At 39.8% G+C, this 15,242-nt stretch overlaps 1 protein-coding gene across 1 annotated transcript in view; it reads left to right on the forward strand.

Moving 5' to 3' along the window:
* The window catches only part of Car10 (carbonic anhydrase 10), a 502,355-nt gene that overhangs the window by 68,129 nt on the left and 418,984 nt on the right, over positions 1-15,242 (forward strand). Inside the window, exon 3 of the mRNA NM_001427769.1 lies at positions 14,286-14,360. Within this exon, the coding sequence (NP_001414698.1) occupies positions 14,286-14,360 (75 nt within the window). The remainder of the gene's footprint in view (positions 1-14,285; positions 14,361-15,242) is intronic.

The following is a 15,242-nucleotide window of genomic DNA, read 5'->3' on the forward strand; positions in this document are numbered from 1 at the left end:
AGTTTTATGAACTTAGCTATGCTCTTGTTTCTAGGCTCAGGTACTATTTCCAAGGTTTCCTTAGCAACTGCACATGGATTCACAAATGTCTTCTGATGCTCCTAAATTCTCTTTGGCCAATCAGGGTTGTGCCTTCTGTCTTACAACTTGGTTGAGTTAGCCCTCATTTTGGCTTCATGGTTTTAAACGGAGACTCTAAAACATGGAGAACAGGGAAATGAATCCTGAATTTGATGAAGTTAATTACATGACTAGAGCAGTCTAATGACCGATAAGAATGGAAAATTGGTCATTGGTGAAAGAGCTATTGTGATGTATTGGAAATAAGAATAGGTGAGATTCTAAAGAGATGTTTGCAAAAGATGTGGGAAAGAGAATGAGAGCATCTTCCTATAATTAAATGGATTAAACATCATCATTTTGTCCATTTCCTTTTGTGGTCTACTAATGTTATAATTTGTCATACACTGATATTAAAATATAAGAATAGTCTATTGTGAAAATTAACTCAGCAAATGGGGTAATGGAAAAGACCGTGTGGTGTGGGTGTTCCTCTGAGTCCTGTAGAACATTTCTAAGTGCCCCTTTCCATGTCTTTAACTCTCTTGAGTTTATTAAACATGAGGATTTTTTTTTACATCAGTGCACCTATTATTGTAATAGATAAGGCATAACATTTCCTTTTGCAACATGTCTAATTCAGTTAGACCAACAGACTGGTAGTACAAATTTAAAATATTTAAAGTAATTACATTGTTGCAGCCATTAGACAGCCTAGAATGTATGCCAAGTAAGCACAGTAGGGGGATCTTGGAACAGAAAAGGGACAGTAGGTTACAAACCATATGGGTTGCAAATAAGATATGTATTTTAGCTAGTAAAACTGAATTAATACTGGTCCATTGAAAAAGTAGACATAACCATACAATACAAGATAAAAACAGTAGGTAAAGATTATTTATGAAATATTTTTATAGTTGTAGCATATGTGTAATGCTTCTATAAATATAGAACAGTTATAAAAATGTGGATATACAGAGAGAGAGAGAGAGAGAGAGAGAGAAAAGAGAGAGACAGAAAATTACGGAGATAGAGGAGAGAAAGAAAAATAGATACAAGAAATGAGAGTCTACAATGACTTTCTCACATATACTTTCTTATTGGCATTTTTCTCTGTCTCAGTTTGAAGATTTTCTTCCCTCTGAACACCTCTAATTTTTGGATATCTCCGAGGTGCAGTCTGAGTCCCTTTTGGACCCTGCACAGGTTATTTTTACATTGCTCTAGGTGACCTTATTGAAACTTGTGGCTTTGTACAGCACCTGTGAGTCAAAGACTCATGGGTGTGTCTCATCTTAACTCTTCAGAGAGCTCATCTAAACTCACGGCTCACTTGGTATATTCCAAGTGGCTGTTCACGGCCCTCTTGAATGGAACACTCCATTTCACGTCGTGCTTAATGCCTGTGGCTCCCTGTCTCCTTGGTCAGAACTAAGAAATAGTAACAACTCCTAACTCTACTCACCCGGACCAAAACACTGAGAGATGAGTAGCAGTTGCCTCTGAAGACTGTCCTTTTCTGTCATCCAGCTCATGAGCAGGTCATGGTCAGTATCTCCACCACCACGACCCATGTGGAAGCTGCCATCACTAATTTTGTTAGTTCTGTCCTACATCTCAAGGAGAATCTGTCTCTGCATCATTATGGGTCACTCACACTTTCTATATGCTGCTGAAAAGCAAATGAATACATTTTAGAAGTCAGGCTAAAATCAGCTTTGTTAGAGATTTCCTCACTGATTTTTCAACTCTGTTTACCTTTGGACCTGCTAACCATGGTCTCATGCAGGCTGTCCCACACTGACTCCTTTCCCTTATCCACCCAACACAAATACATTATTGACATCACCTGGCTTGAGGCTTACCCAGCATGCAAGGTGATTCTGGGGCAAGCCTTTTCAGTTGCTCTGTCACTCCCTGTAGCCATTCTTGATGCTCTGGGTATTCTGGTCTCATTTTATGGTCAGGAGCGAGGTCTCTGAATGTAAACAGAAAAAAAATAATGTTGAATTTTATACTTGCCTTTCAAATTCAAGAAAAATAAAGAATGTTAAAAAAATGTAAACAGTCCAGATATGGCATTCCCGCCTCCCTCACTTTTAAATGAAACACACGGTGTAAAATAAAAGTGGGTTTGCCCCGGCTTTCATTTCCCCAGGCACAGTGTCAGCTCCTGGTGCTTTTCCTTCTGTCAAGAGGGCATGGGCCTGTCAGCCAATTTGAAAACACTTTTGTCTACATTCCCTCTGGTACAAATACAGGCATCACACCAACAAGTCTTTGGATGGACTGAAATCACCCGGTGATCATGCCATTTAGACTCCAAGATTGCATCGTATATATTTTTACTCAAGTATTTATAGTGGATTCGCCTAACTTTTACCAGTAGTGTGGCAACTTTTGCATGACTAATGGGGCTATAAAATCAGGTACATCAGTGTCCTTAAGGAAGTTATAATTTAACATGAAAGACTGACATAGAAGCAGGTAACTTATTGAGTGAGGTCTTAATGCTAACATGTATAAGAACACACAATACTGGACAGACTTAAAGGACAGTGGGACTTGCTAGGGTATTATAAAAGTGAAGCTCTAGAGAAAGGAAAATCCCTGCCAGTCCATATGGTACCCTGATGTATGCTGAGACAAGCAATAATGTTCTATGATGAGCTCTACCCACTCAGCTATCCTGCTTCCTACATAGAAGACAGATTGCCTGTTAAAGGGAAAACAGTGATGTATTGGAATATTGCATCATGCATACATATCAGAAGAATTTTATTTTACTTCCAACACATGGTGTTGTCCTAGTCACTGGACACCATGATTCCTTCTTTAAGTAACCTCCTTAGATGGAGAAAAGAAATTTCTCAGAAAAGCAACTCCTCATGGCTCTTTCTGTCACATTAAAATGAGGTAGCCACGGTACCGTGCCTTCTAAATGTCTCCTCCATATATTTGGCTCCATCCTTTCTGAATATGAACCATCCAGGGTATGTGTGACCTACTGAGTTCCAGAGTGTAAAAATTCATCCCTATAGTGTGCATACTTAGGACATGTGGGGTATGTTTTGACAGAAACTGCAGTTTTACTAACATCCCTCTTCCCATGCTGACCAGATTGTTTCGTTCTCTTCCCCTGTGGATCACGTCCTTCCTTACATTGCCTCTTCTCTATCGGATATTGGGTTTGGGTCTTGAATATTGACAAGTGATTACTATAATTTGCATATGGATGTATTTTCAGTTTTCTTTTCTCTCTTTTTTTAGTAAAGAATAAAGTTTATTCAGGGCATGGGGAGGGGAGTTAAAGAGGCTAGTAGGACAGAGAGAGAGACAGAGACAGAGAGAGACAGAGACAGAGAGAGACAGAGAGAGACAGAGAGAGACAGAGAGAGACAGAGAGAGACAGAGAGAGACAGAGAGAGACAGAGAGAGACAGAGAGAGACAGAGAGAGACAGAGACACAGAGTAGAAGAGAAGAGAAGAGAAGAGAAGAGAAGAGAGGAGAGGAGAGGAGAGGAGAGGAGAGGAGAGGAGAGGAGAGGAGAGGAGAGGAGAGGAGAGGAGAGGAGAGGAGAGGCAGGTCATGAACACTTGGAGAGACAGGGGAGAGAGTGGGGGCAGGAAGATAAGAGAGCAAGAGAGCACTTCTTTCAGTCTGAATCTAAGTCAGCCGAGCTGCTTGAGTTATTTCACAGCTCACAAAAGAGATGAATTGCAAGAGTTGACCTTAAAAGATGATGAAAAACTTTAGCATGAAAGAATGAAATTATTTTGTCATGGTGACATGTGAGATTTTTGAATTGTCATCCAAAAACATGCACTGTACAGTTATGGAAGGAATAAAGGGGGACAAAGAGAGTTCCAGCTTCCTTTTGACTGGTGTGGAAAACACAGTATAGGACTATTCAGCCTTTCTTGGGAATCTCTTCCAAATTTGTGGTTTGAGTCCAGCAGAAACAAGGTAGGGACCATGGCGTCTTGAGTGTGGAACAGAGTCTGGTGACAAATTTCAGAAGTCTGGAAAGTATTTAGTGTTGTATATATATCCCACTTATGTTAATCAAATACGATATGCATTAGTTATAACTTCATAGCTTCCACTTCGCTTTTCTAAGGTAGCTTCTGAACGTTTGAGTAAGATTCGAAATCGCATAACCAGAAACAAATCACCTTTCTAGGTTTAAAGCGACATTCAGAACACTATAGCCTGTGAGTTTTGTTACTGGGACAGGGCAGTGTGCATAGATTTACATATTATCCACCTTTTCTTGTACTACAGTGATAAATTCAGCACTTTGGACAGAGCAAGTGTGGCTTTTCAAAGCCCAAAGCATCTGTTCTATGGTCTTTTGTAAGTAAATTAGCCTTTGTACCCCCGTTTCTTTGATCCTTAAAAATGGGGGGGGTAAGGGCTGGAGAGATGGCTCAGTGGTTAAGGGCACTGGCTGCTCTTCCAGAGGTCCTGAGTTCAATTCCCAGCAACCACGTGGTGGCTTACAGCCATCTGTAATGAGATCTGATGCCCTCTTCTGGTGTGTCTGAAGACAGCAATGGTATACTCATATAACTAAAATAAATAAATCTTATTTAAATAAAAGAAAAAAGAAAAATGGGGGCTAAGATCAATGACCATCCCATCTCTGCTAACAATCTGAGATTCTGGGTTTTCTTTTGAAATCCCCAAGTTCAAACTGGGGCAAAGAAACAAAAAAACAAAGATGACCAAAATTGAAATGTATTTTCTTTGGCTGTAAATATCTGACAGGGGTGGCAGCTTTTATTGTTCAGGCAATTATTGTTGTTGTTGTTGTTGTTGTTGTTGTTGTTGTTATTGATGATGATGATGATGATGATAATGATGATGATGATGATGTTACTGTTGTTATGGTGGTGGTGGTGGTGGTGGTGGTGGTGGTGGTGGTGGTGGTGGTGGTGGTGGTGGTGGTGGTGGTGGTGATGATTGACATGGATTTGTCCCAGGAGCTTGATTGAACATTAAGCAAAGAGATCACAATCCTTAGGCAAGAAGGAGCCGAGACATTGTAGAAGCTGAGGCTGCTCTCTGTTCACCTGTCTCCTCTGAGGAATTCTCAATCATTCCTCCACTCACAGAAAATCAGATGCAAACAACAAGATGACTACCAGCATCTGTCAGGAGGTGTTAAATGGGAACCCCACACTTCTGTAGGTGTTTCATCTAAAATAAACCTCTTGAGGCAGGGAACAGAACTTTAAATGAGGTGGCTTTTAAATGTACACCCCCATCTTTCTAAATTGCTAACCAGTATGCATCCATACTCAGTATCCAGAGGCATTTAAAAATATTATATATATAATATGCTTTAAATTACTATATATAGTAATATATAGCATATTTTATATAGTATAGTATAGTAATATATAATATAGTAATTTATACATAATATATAAGCTTCATATATGTGTATATTAACTGATGGACATCAAATGAGCTTTATGCTAGACATAATTTTTGAATGGTAAATTTGGTCCTTCAAGGTACAAGTCAAACATAGCTTCCAGGCTTGCAAAATGACTGTAGGGAATAAGGACACATGCCCCTAAGCCTGACAACCTGGTTTGATCTTTGGAACCTACACAATAGAAAACGAGAAGGAACTCCCAGTGTCCTCTCATCTCTACATGTGAGCCATGGTGCACACACATACAGACAGACACACACCCACACACCTACATACACCCCCACACTGTGTGTGTGTGTGTATAGATAGATAGATATCTATATCTATATCTATTTCTATACACACACACACAGAGAGAGAGAGAGAGAGAGAGAGAGAGAGAGAGGGAGAGAGAGAGGGAGAGAGAGAGACTTATACGTCCTACTGTAGGCAATATTACAATAGGAAAAGTAAAACAAGAACTATGTGAGCATCATGGAAGCCAGAAGACTATTTCCATGAGTTGGTTCTCTCTCTACTATATTGATTTCAGGTATCAAACTGAGAGCACTAGGTTTGGTGTGTCTTGGTTAGTATACCTTACCTGCTAAGCTTTCTTACTAGCCAACTATTATCTTCCTACCTCTTTGGTTGTGAGCCTTGGCTTTGAACAGCTGAACCATCTCCCCAAACCTATTATATCTTCTTGGTGAATGGTTCCTTTCATCATTATAAAGTGACTTTCGATATCTCCTCTGATTAATTTTTGTTTGAAGTCTCCTTTCTCGGGTATTCTGATAGCGACACCTGTCTGCTTTCAAGCTCCATTTATGTGGTGTGATTTTTCTATCCCATCCTTTCCCCTTAGAGCTGTGTTTGTCTTGGCCAATAAGATGTGTTTCTTACATGCCCAAGCAGATGAGAGCTGTGTCTTAGTCTGATCTGATAGTCTCTGTCTTTTAATCAGAGAGTTGAGGCCATTGATATTTAAAGTTATTATTGGAAATTATATATTAATTCCTATTTTGTTTTGTAATATTTAATACCTTCCTAATCTGTTGTCAAATATCTTAGTTTGTTTTGCTTGCATCCTGGTATATGTTTATCTGTTTCTTCAACATCTGGTTCCCTTAAGTCAAGTAAAGGAATTAATAATTAGTGACCACTATATTCTTTTAGACACGGTCTTCATGGTAGCCAGAAAGCCCCAGCTATTGCTCTGTTTCTGTCCACATACAGTACAAAGAATAAACAGGCATGAGTGCAACGATGCCCTGCTTTTTCTGTGAGTGCCAGGATCTGAACTCATATCCTCATGTTTTTACCTACTGAACCATAGCTTCAATCTCTTATTAAGAGTTTCCATTTCAAATTTTTTGGTTTGAATTTTTTTCAACATTTCTTCTTCTTTACTTAAATTACCTTCTACATCCTGTGAGTTCGTTCAAGCATTGATTCATATTCCCACTGGCTGTTTTCAATATTCTTATCACCATTGTTCTAAATGCTTTATCCGGAATTTTATCTACAGACTCCATCTACTATTATGGAATTGATCAATTTTCGAGGAGTCTTACTGCCTTGGCATTTTTTACACTTCTTGTGTATCTACATAGGGACTATGTATGGAATTTATAATTGGGACATTGGTTAGATTTTTTTTTATTCACTGTCTTTTTTCAGTGGAAGTATTTACAGTGTTCCAGTGAGACTAGTTTGTGCTAGGATAAGTTACATTTTCTCCCCACTGGTGTAGCTCAGTGAGACTCCCCCCTTCTATGGCTCAAATCAGACAGCTACTCTATGGGACACTCAGTGTAGTTCAGACTCAAAGATTATCCCTTCTAGTCAGAGGGATTTTGCAGGTCTGATCTTAGAATATAGTTCCCTGACACCTACCCTCATTTCCCAGGGTGGACTATGAAGGAAAGGACTCCTTTTTCTACAATTGTTTAGCCACTCCCTCAGCAGGGTTTTTAGTTGACTTCTTTTTTTTCCTTGGTTTTATTGGTTATTTTATTTATTTACATTTCGAATGTTGTCTTCCTTCCTGGTTTCCCCTCCACCATCCCACCATACCATTCCCCTCCCCTTTGCATCTATTTGGGAGCTCTTCTCCCCAAACCCACCCATTCTCACCTCACCACTCCAGCATCCCCCTATGCTGGTGCATCAAGCCTCCACAGGACCAAGGGGCCTCCCCTCCCATTGATGCCAGATAAGTTGACTTCTTGACACTACTCCAGTTGAATGGCAGGGGCTTTCCATGGCACCCATATGGTATGTGGATCTCAAGATTCCTTTCTGGCTGGACTGAAATTCTGTTCAGTGATGGGTTCATCATTAACTATGCTTCGGGTTCCACCTTGCCTTTCTGTTCTTTACCACATGACATTTGTCCCTTGTATTGCTACCCCCTCCCCCATTTTCTTGCTAGATTATATTATAATGCTCAGATATACCTATACATTCTAAGGCCTTCTCTTTGACTTCAGTGATGGTCTGAGGTAGCTGCCATGGCACTCTGTATTGGAGCTAAGCACTGACACTTTTTGCTGAGCCTCTGGACTCTCTCTTGTTCCACTTTCTTGGTCTGTGTATGTATTATTTTTTTTCTTCTGCTGAAAGTTTAGTTCTATTCTTCAGTCTCCCACCTCAAGGGATGAGTTCTCTCCCACTATCCTCCTGTTATCCCTTAGTGCTTTTAGCTGCCTGAATATGGATGTGCGTGGGTATGGGCTGCCATCTTCTTGTTGTGTAAGATGTGTCGTTTTCATCTATTCAGATAAAGCATTGTCCTCTGCTTAGCGTTTAATATAATACCTCACTGTAGCTTATTTAGAAGACACAAATAATGTTATAAATAGTCCCATAGGTCAGAGATTGTCAACAGGGTGTCACCATTCCTAGAGAAATATTTTGGAAATTAATGAGGGCTCTTGAGAGTGTTCTAATGAAAAGGTGTGATCAGCTCCAACAAAGGCAGGTGGTGGAAGCATAGATTCTGTGTGTTCTCTAGTACAGTTCCAAATAATGATAAATGATCCCATGTCCCAGTAGACATTCAAGTGAGTGGGAAAATGTTTTATTTGTCTGAGGCCACAGTCTCTACTTCATACGTAGCTTTTCACATAGTTTTCCTAGCTGCCTTCCTTTAGCAATACAAACGTTCCAAGAATAAAGACAAAGTATGATCCTCATTATTTTGGAAAATCACCTCTGTCAGTGATGCCATGATTCTGAAACCTCCCATACAACCCCATGGCATTATTTGCACATGTTTCAATCCAGCATCCAATTTCTTTACTTTACATTCATGTGCATCAGGCCCAACTGTATACATGTTAAAACGTACAATATTTTTGTTATAAATCATATACATTGTTACTTCTTGTGGAGTCGTAACTGCAATTAAAATGTTATGCTCATCATAATAGTTTTTCTTTATTTGAATTTTATGTGTGTAATTTAACAGCCACCAGTTTCTTTTTTGAGTAAGGAATCATAGAGGAAGGGTCTTTAGGGTTCATGAGCCCAATGGCTTCTCCTACAGTTTTTTCAGACATGTTCTTTGCCCAAGAAAGGGACTGGTGGGTAATAAGCATGTAAGAAATGAACACAGTAAGAAGCCAGGATGATTTGTGGGCACTGAAGCTTTAATTTTACATAATTTTCACATCACATGTAATTGCTATTGTTTATTTTTTTTTCAACCACTTAAAAATGCAAGACCGTTCTTGGCTCTTGAGACGCACACATACAGGCTGTGAGACATGTCTTCCTAATAAAAGCTAGTTTCCTAATCACTGCTCTACAGAGTATTGTATCCAAGCTTTCTTTACACACTGAAACAGTACTGTAATAAACAGTATTTCTTTAATTTCTTGATTATGCTATAGCTAACTTTTTTTTTCTGTTGAACTTTTAAAATATGTGTAAATACTGTAAGAAAAAGTTGGCAGGGCTACACTAGGTTGGGTCCCACATGAGTACCTGAGTCGATCCTCCTCAGAATCAGAGATGTTTCTCCTCACAGTAGATGGGAACGGAAACAGAAACACACCACTGGATGATGAACAGAGTGTGGAAGACTGTGGAGCACTCGGTCCTAAATGAGATGTGTTCATCAAATCCCTTCCATCGAGGCTCAGGGATCTATGAGGAAGAGGAGGTGCAAAGATTGTTAAGAGCCATAAGTGACAGGTAACGCCAAGCAAGCAGTGTCTTCTGGAATAGAGCAGGATTGACGCAAACATGATTTGTCAGAAATGGTTGCAGCACGTTGAAGTCAGATGAGGTTCCAGTCCTTGAGAAGGAGCAGTGGACGCAGAGCTCCACCCCTAATTAAGAAGCCATTTGCAAATTGCTACCTGTTGGCCAAGAGACAATCAGTTTTCTCAAATGAGTGCCACTGGGCATATCAACCACACACTGTGGTGGATCTCATGCTCGGTAATTGGCCAACAGAAAGTTAACTCCATGGTTCTGTTTTATATGAACCGTTCTTGTTATTACTCTGTTTGTGCATCAGTCCTGTTGTATCCAGAAGACATGGTTTCCTTGGAGTAATCTATAATGTCTGGCTTTTACAATTTCTCCAGCTCCTCTCCCTTGTAGATTCTTCTGGGGAGGGATTTGATGAAGACCTTTCATGTAGGATTGGGAGCTCCTAAATCTCTCACGCAGAATATTGTCCAGTTGTGTGTATCTGTGGTTTTTGTTTTGTTCTGTTTTGGTTTTCTTTGTCTTAGTTGTTTGTTTTGCTTTTGTTTTTACTTCTTTTTTAAAGAGAGAGATAAAGGACATAAAGTTGGCAGTGAGGGTGAGGCTTCTGGGAGGAGTTGGGAGAGGGACAAAGGCATAATCAAAATATATCATCTAAGACAATTCTTAGTGTTAAAAGAAAAACCATATATTGCAGCTAGAGACTGGAAAGATGACTTGGTGGTTAAGGGTGCTTACTCTTTTTCCAGAGTATATGAGTTCAGTCCAGCTCTGTGAGCTCTGATACATTGTTCCAGATAAACATAAATTAAAAACAAATTCATAAAGTAATTTGGGAAATATATATATATATATATGACATAAATTGTTGAATCCTGATTCAAACTATGAAAGACATCCAAGACACTCCCCAACTACTGGCCCTCAGAGTAAAGAAAGAAGGCTATGATTTGTTTGTTTGTTTGTTGTTTATTTTAGTCTCAACAGTCCTGATGAGACAAAGGTGAGTGAGTTTTGATAAGATTGAGGAATTTCTGTCTGAGATAAGGAAAAGTTGTGAATTATGTCTGATGAAGAGCTGGTAGATGAAGTTTAGGCCAACTGCTTTCAAGCGTGTGGAAATACACATCTTTTCCAGGCTGCCTACAGGACCAGCAAGGGATAAATTGAATTTCACTAATAAAATATCAAGAATTAGTTTTGATCTATTTTGATAGGTTGTATTGCCTGTGAATTATACTTAATGTACACTCAGCTAAGTGTTAGAAAGTGTTTCAAAAAAAAGCCATTAGGCTGGACTGTATCATGTGTTGTCTATATTCTATGTCCATGTTCTGAGTTACTTTGGAATCTTCTCTTGCTCCTATGGTCATGCCCTTGAACATCCTGAGAAAGAGAAGGAAATGTTGTCTGTCATGTAGTGCTCAAGAGTGGGGGGAAAGGGGAGACATCAAAGTACTTTCTGAATTTTAACTCGTTTTTCTCTAGTACAGAGGTATATTCTATGTCAATCCGTTTAATCTGGTTTCTGGATCTGGTCATGCTTTTAGTGCATCAAGTGCAACAGAAACATCTAGACACTGTACCACACAGGAAGTCAGAAGCCAGGGAATCTGGTGCATGCTTCTGCACCCACTCCCTAGATTCATACTGAGCAACTTGGAGCTGATGATGTTCCAGATCTACAAATGGGTCCTTGGTCACTCTTTTGTGCATTTCTAAAGTACCCAACCCCACTGTCAGTTTCAGATTGGATTTGTCTAGTGTCAACAACTATTTGTCACCCATGGTGCTGCAGCTGTAGGATTCTAGTCTTATAAGCAGGTTGAAAGTATGACAAGTGTGTCAGCAACCTCAAGGGATTTAGCAAGTTCCTTGTCAACACGAAGCCTTGTTCAAGCCCAATGCCCTATGCCCATCATTTGGAACACAAAATGCTGCATCTCAGAGTTGGGATCTTTCAAAAGGAGGTTGAATGAAACTAAGACAACAAATAAAGGCTAAATATTCAACTCATTCAAGCAAATTACCAGTTTTGTTGCATCTTCTGAGTTATCTTCCGTAAACCGAGATCAAAAATAAGAATGTAGTTTAATAAAAATTAATATTTAATATATAAATGTTTTATAAAACCAAGGACACATACTCTCTGAAATTCATATGCATATGGATCCAGCAAGTGATGTGTGTGTATGCATGGATGTATCCTTGCACATCTATGTGTGTGTGTGTGTGTGTGTGTGTGTGTGTGTGTGTAGAAGTCAAGAAGACCACAGTTAAGTAAGCCAATACAGAATCACTGTGTCTTTACTGCTATAAAATAATGCAAATCCCCTGAGAGCTTGTTATGAGGCTCTAGCAGAAAACCACAGCTCTTCCTATACCCTTGACCTAATTAGACATGTCCTTCTGTTTTGAGGGAGGTCATCCTCCTCTACTGGGCGTGCAGCTTTGGGAAGCACCCACACTGAGTTTTGGGGTGGTGCTGTTATTTTTCTTGTTGATTTTTTTGTTTTATTTCATTTTATTTTGAAATAAAGAACATGCAGTTGGATGGGTAGAGAGGTATAGAGGATCTTAGGAACAGAAGTTCTTGAGATGGGACAGAAAATATAATCAAAATGTAAGAAAAATCCTTTTAAACAAAAACTTTTTAAAAATCCCTAACTATAAAACCATAAGAAGAAATTTATATGCTAGTAAGATATTTGAAGAAAATAAAAAGGAGGGTTCTTTTCTTTTTTTATTGGATTTTTTTTTATTTACATTTCAAATGTTATCTCCTTTCCCCCACCATTTCTCACCTCTCTAACTTCTGACCCTGATATTCTCCCACACTGAGGGGGTCCATCCTTGGCAGGACCAAGGGCTTCCCCTCTGCCTGGTGCCCAACAAGGCTATCCTCTGCTACATATGTAGCTGGAGCCATAGGTCTGTCTATGTGTACTCTTTGGATGGTGATTTAGTCCCCGGGATCTCTGGTTGGTTGGTATTTGTCTTAGTCAGGATTTCTATTCCTGCACAAACATCATGACCAAGAAGCAGGTTGGGGAGGAAAGGGTTTATTCAGCTTACACTTCCACATTGCTGTTCATCACCAAAGGAAGTCAGGACTGGAACTCAAGCAGGTCAGGGAGCAGGAGCTGATGTAGAGGCCATGGAGGGATGTTTCTTACTGGCTTGCATCCCTGGCTTGCTCAGCTCTTATAGAACCCAAGACCACCAGCCCATGGATGGTACCACCCACAATAGGCTGGGTCCTCCCCACTTGATCACTAATTGAGAAAAATGCTTTACTGCAGGGTCTCACAAAGGCTCCTTTTCCTGTGATAACTCCAGCTTGTGTCAAGTTGACATACAAAACTAGCCAGTACAGTATTGTTGTTCTTATGAGGTTGCAAACCCCTTCAGCTGCTTCAATCCCTTCTCTAACTCCTCCAATGTGGACCCCATTCTCAGTTCAATGGTTGGCTGCAAGCATTCACCTCTGTATTTGTCATGCTCTTGCTAAGCCTCTCAGGAGACAGCTATATCAGGCTCTTGTCAGCATGCACTTCTTGGCATCAGCAATATTGTCTAGATTTGGGGGCTATATGTATATGGGCTGGATCCCCAGTTGGGCAAGCTCTGAATGGCCATAACTTTAGTCTCTGCTCCAAACTTTGTCTCCATATCTCCTCTTATGATTTGTTTTTGTTCCTCCTCCTAAGAAGGACTGAAGCATCCACACTTTAGTCATCCTTTTCCTTGAGCTTCATGTGGTCTGTGAATTTTATCTTGGGTAATTCAAGCTTTTGTGCTAGTATCCATTTATCATTGAGTGCATACCATGTGTGTTTTTTTGTGGTTGTGTTACCTTACTCAGGATGACATTTTCTTTTTTTTTTTTTTTTTTTTTTTTTTTCGGAGCTGGGGACCGAACCCAGGGCCTTGCGCTTCCTAGGCAAGCGCTCTACCACTGAGCTAAATCCCCAACCCCAGGATGACATTTTCTAGTTCCATCCATTTGCCTACAAATTTCATGAAGTCATTGTTTAATAGCTGAGCAGTGCTCCATTGTGTAGATGTACCACATTTTCTGTATTCATTCCTCTCTTGAAGGACATCTGGGTTCTTTCAAGCTTCTGGCTATTATAAATAAGGCTGCCAGGAACATAGTAGAGCACGTGTCTTTGTTGTATGTTGGAGTATCTTTTGGGTATATGCCCAGGAGTGGTATAGCTGGGTCCTCAGGTAGTACTATGTCCAATTTTCTGAGGAACCTCCAGACTGATTTCCAGAGTGGTTGTAAAGCTTGCAATCCTACCAAAAATGGAGGAGTATTCCTCTTTCTCCACATCCTTGCCAGCATCTGCTTTTGATCTATCCCCTGAGTTTTTGATCTTAGCCATTCTGACTGGTTGTTTTCATTTGCATTGACTAAGGATGCTGAACATTTCTTTAGGTACTTCTCAGTAAGGACTGTGTCCTTAAAGAAAAAGGTGATGCCATGGATATTTATTATTTTTCCTTAACAGCCCAAACATGACTCCTGTGCTACATCTTAATCTACCTTCTTGTTTGTTTCTCCTTTAGCTCAACAGAATTCACCAAAAATCCATGAAGGCTGGTGGGCATACAAGGAGGTGGTCCAGGGAAGCTTTGTTCCAGGTAAATACACATTTATTTTATCTATTTTTTTAAAAACATTTTATTCCTTAAACATTTTTAAGGAGATAGAAGCACTCAAAACCCCATTCATCAGTTTATTACATAACACCTCATTCCGATGCACTAATAAAGTAATAAGAAACAAACAAATGAAACCCCAGAATTTTGATATATACTGATGTTATTTTTACAATGTTATGTTTGCTTCATGGTCTGAAATATATGGTGAAAGTCAACGTAGTCTAACTTAAGCATGGAAATCTATTACATTAAGAGAAGTCTCGTTATATGAGCAGCAACTTAAACAGAACACATTGTTCTTCTTTGTAAACTGGCAATCCTAAGGTTCTTCCATCAACAGAAGCCTCTCCAGAAAGGAGAAGGGTAGAAGACCGAGAGCAGAAGCTGTTTGTCCACCCTTGATTAGGTGAGGACTGTTCTCCACATTAATGAAACAGGAAGTCTGAACAGACTGACCACAACACCAAAGCTTGCTGCAATGTATGCTATTACTGATGACATTCTGGTAGCATGCATGGTCAAGACTCAGCAGATCAAGCCAAGTACCATCTAAAAATAACAGAACATGAGTGGATTCTGTCAGCAAGCAGGCATTGGACTGAGAACCAAAGGCAGGCTACAGCCAGAAACACTGCGACTGAGTTGAGAAGGAGAGCAAGAGGGTCCTGTCTCTCCCACTTCCCTTACTCATGAAATTGTCCTATTCTTGACATAATAGACAGAATTAATAACCTGCATTAACTGTAAAAGCCATAGGTCATCTTGCAAGACATCAGAAGAGACAGAAGCAAAAGAAAGAACAAGAGTTTAAATGGAAAAGGGCATGGAAGGATGGCATATCCCACAGTACTTCTAACTTGC

Source organism: Rattus norvegicus, chromosome 10 (assembly GCF_036323735.1).
Source record: "Rattus norvegicus strain BN/NHsdMcwi chromosome 10, GRCr8, whole genome shotgun sequence".
Classification (NCBI taxonomy): domain Eukaryota; kingdom Metazoa; phylum Chordata; class Mammalia; order Rodentia; family Muridae; genus Rattus; species Rattus norvegicus.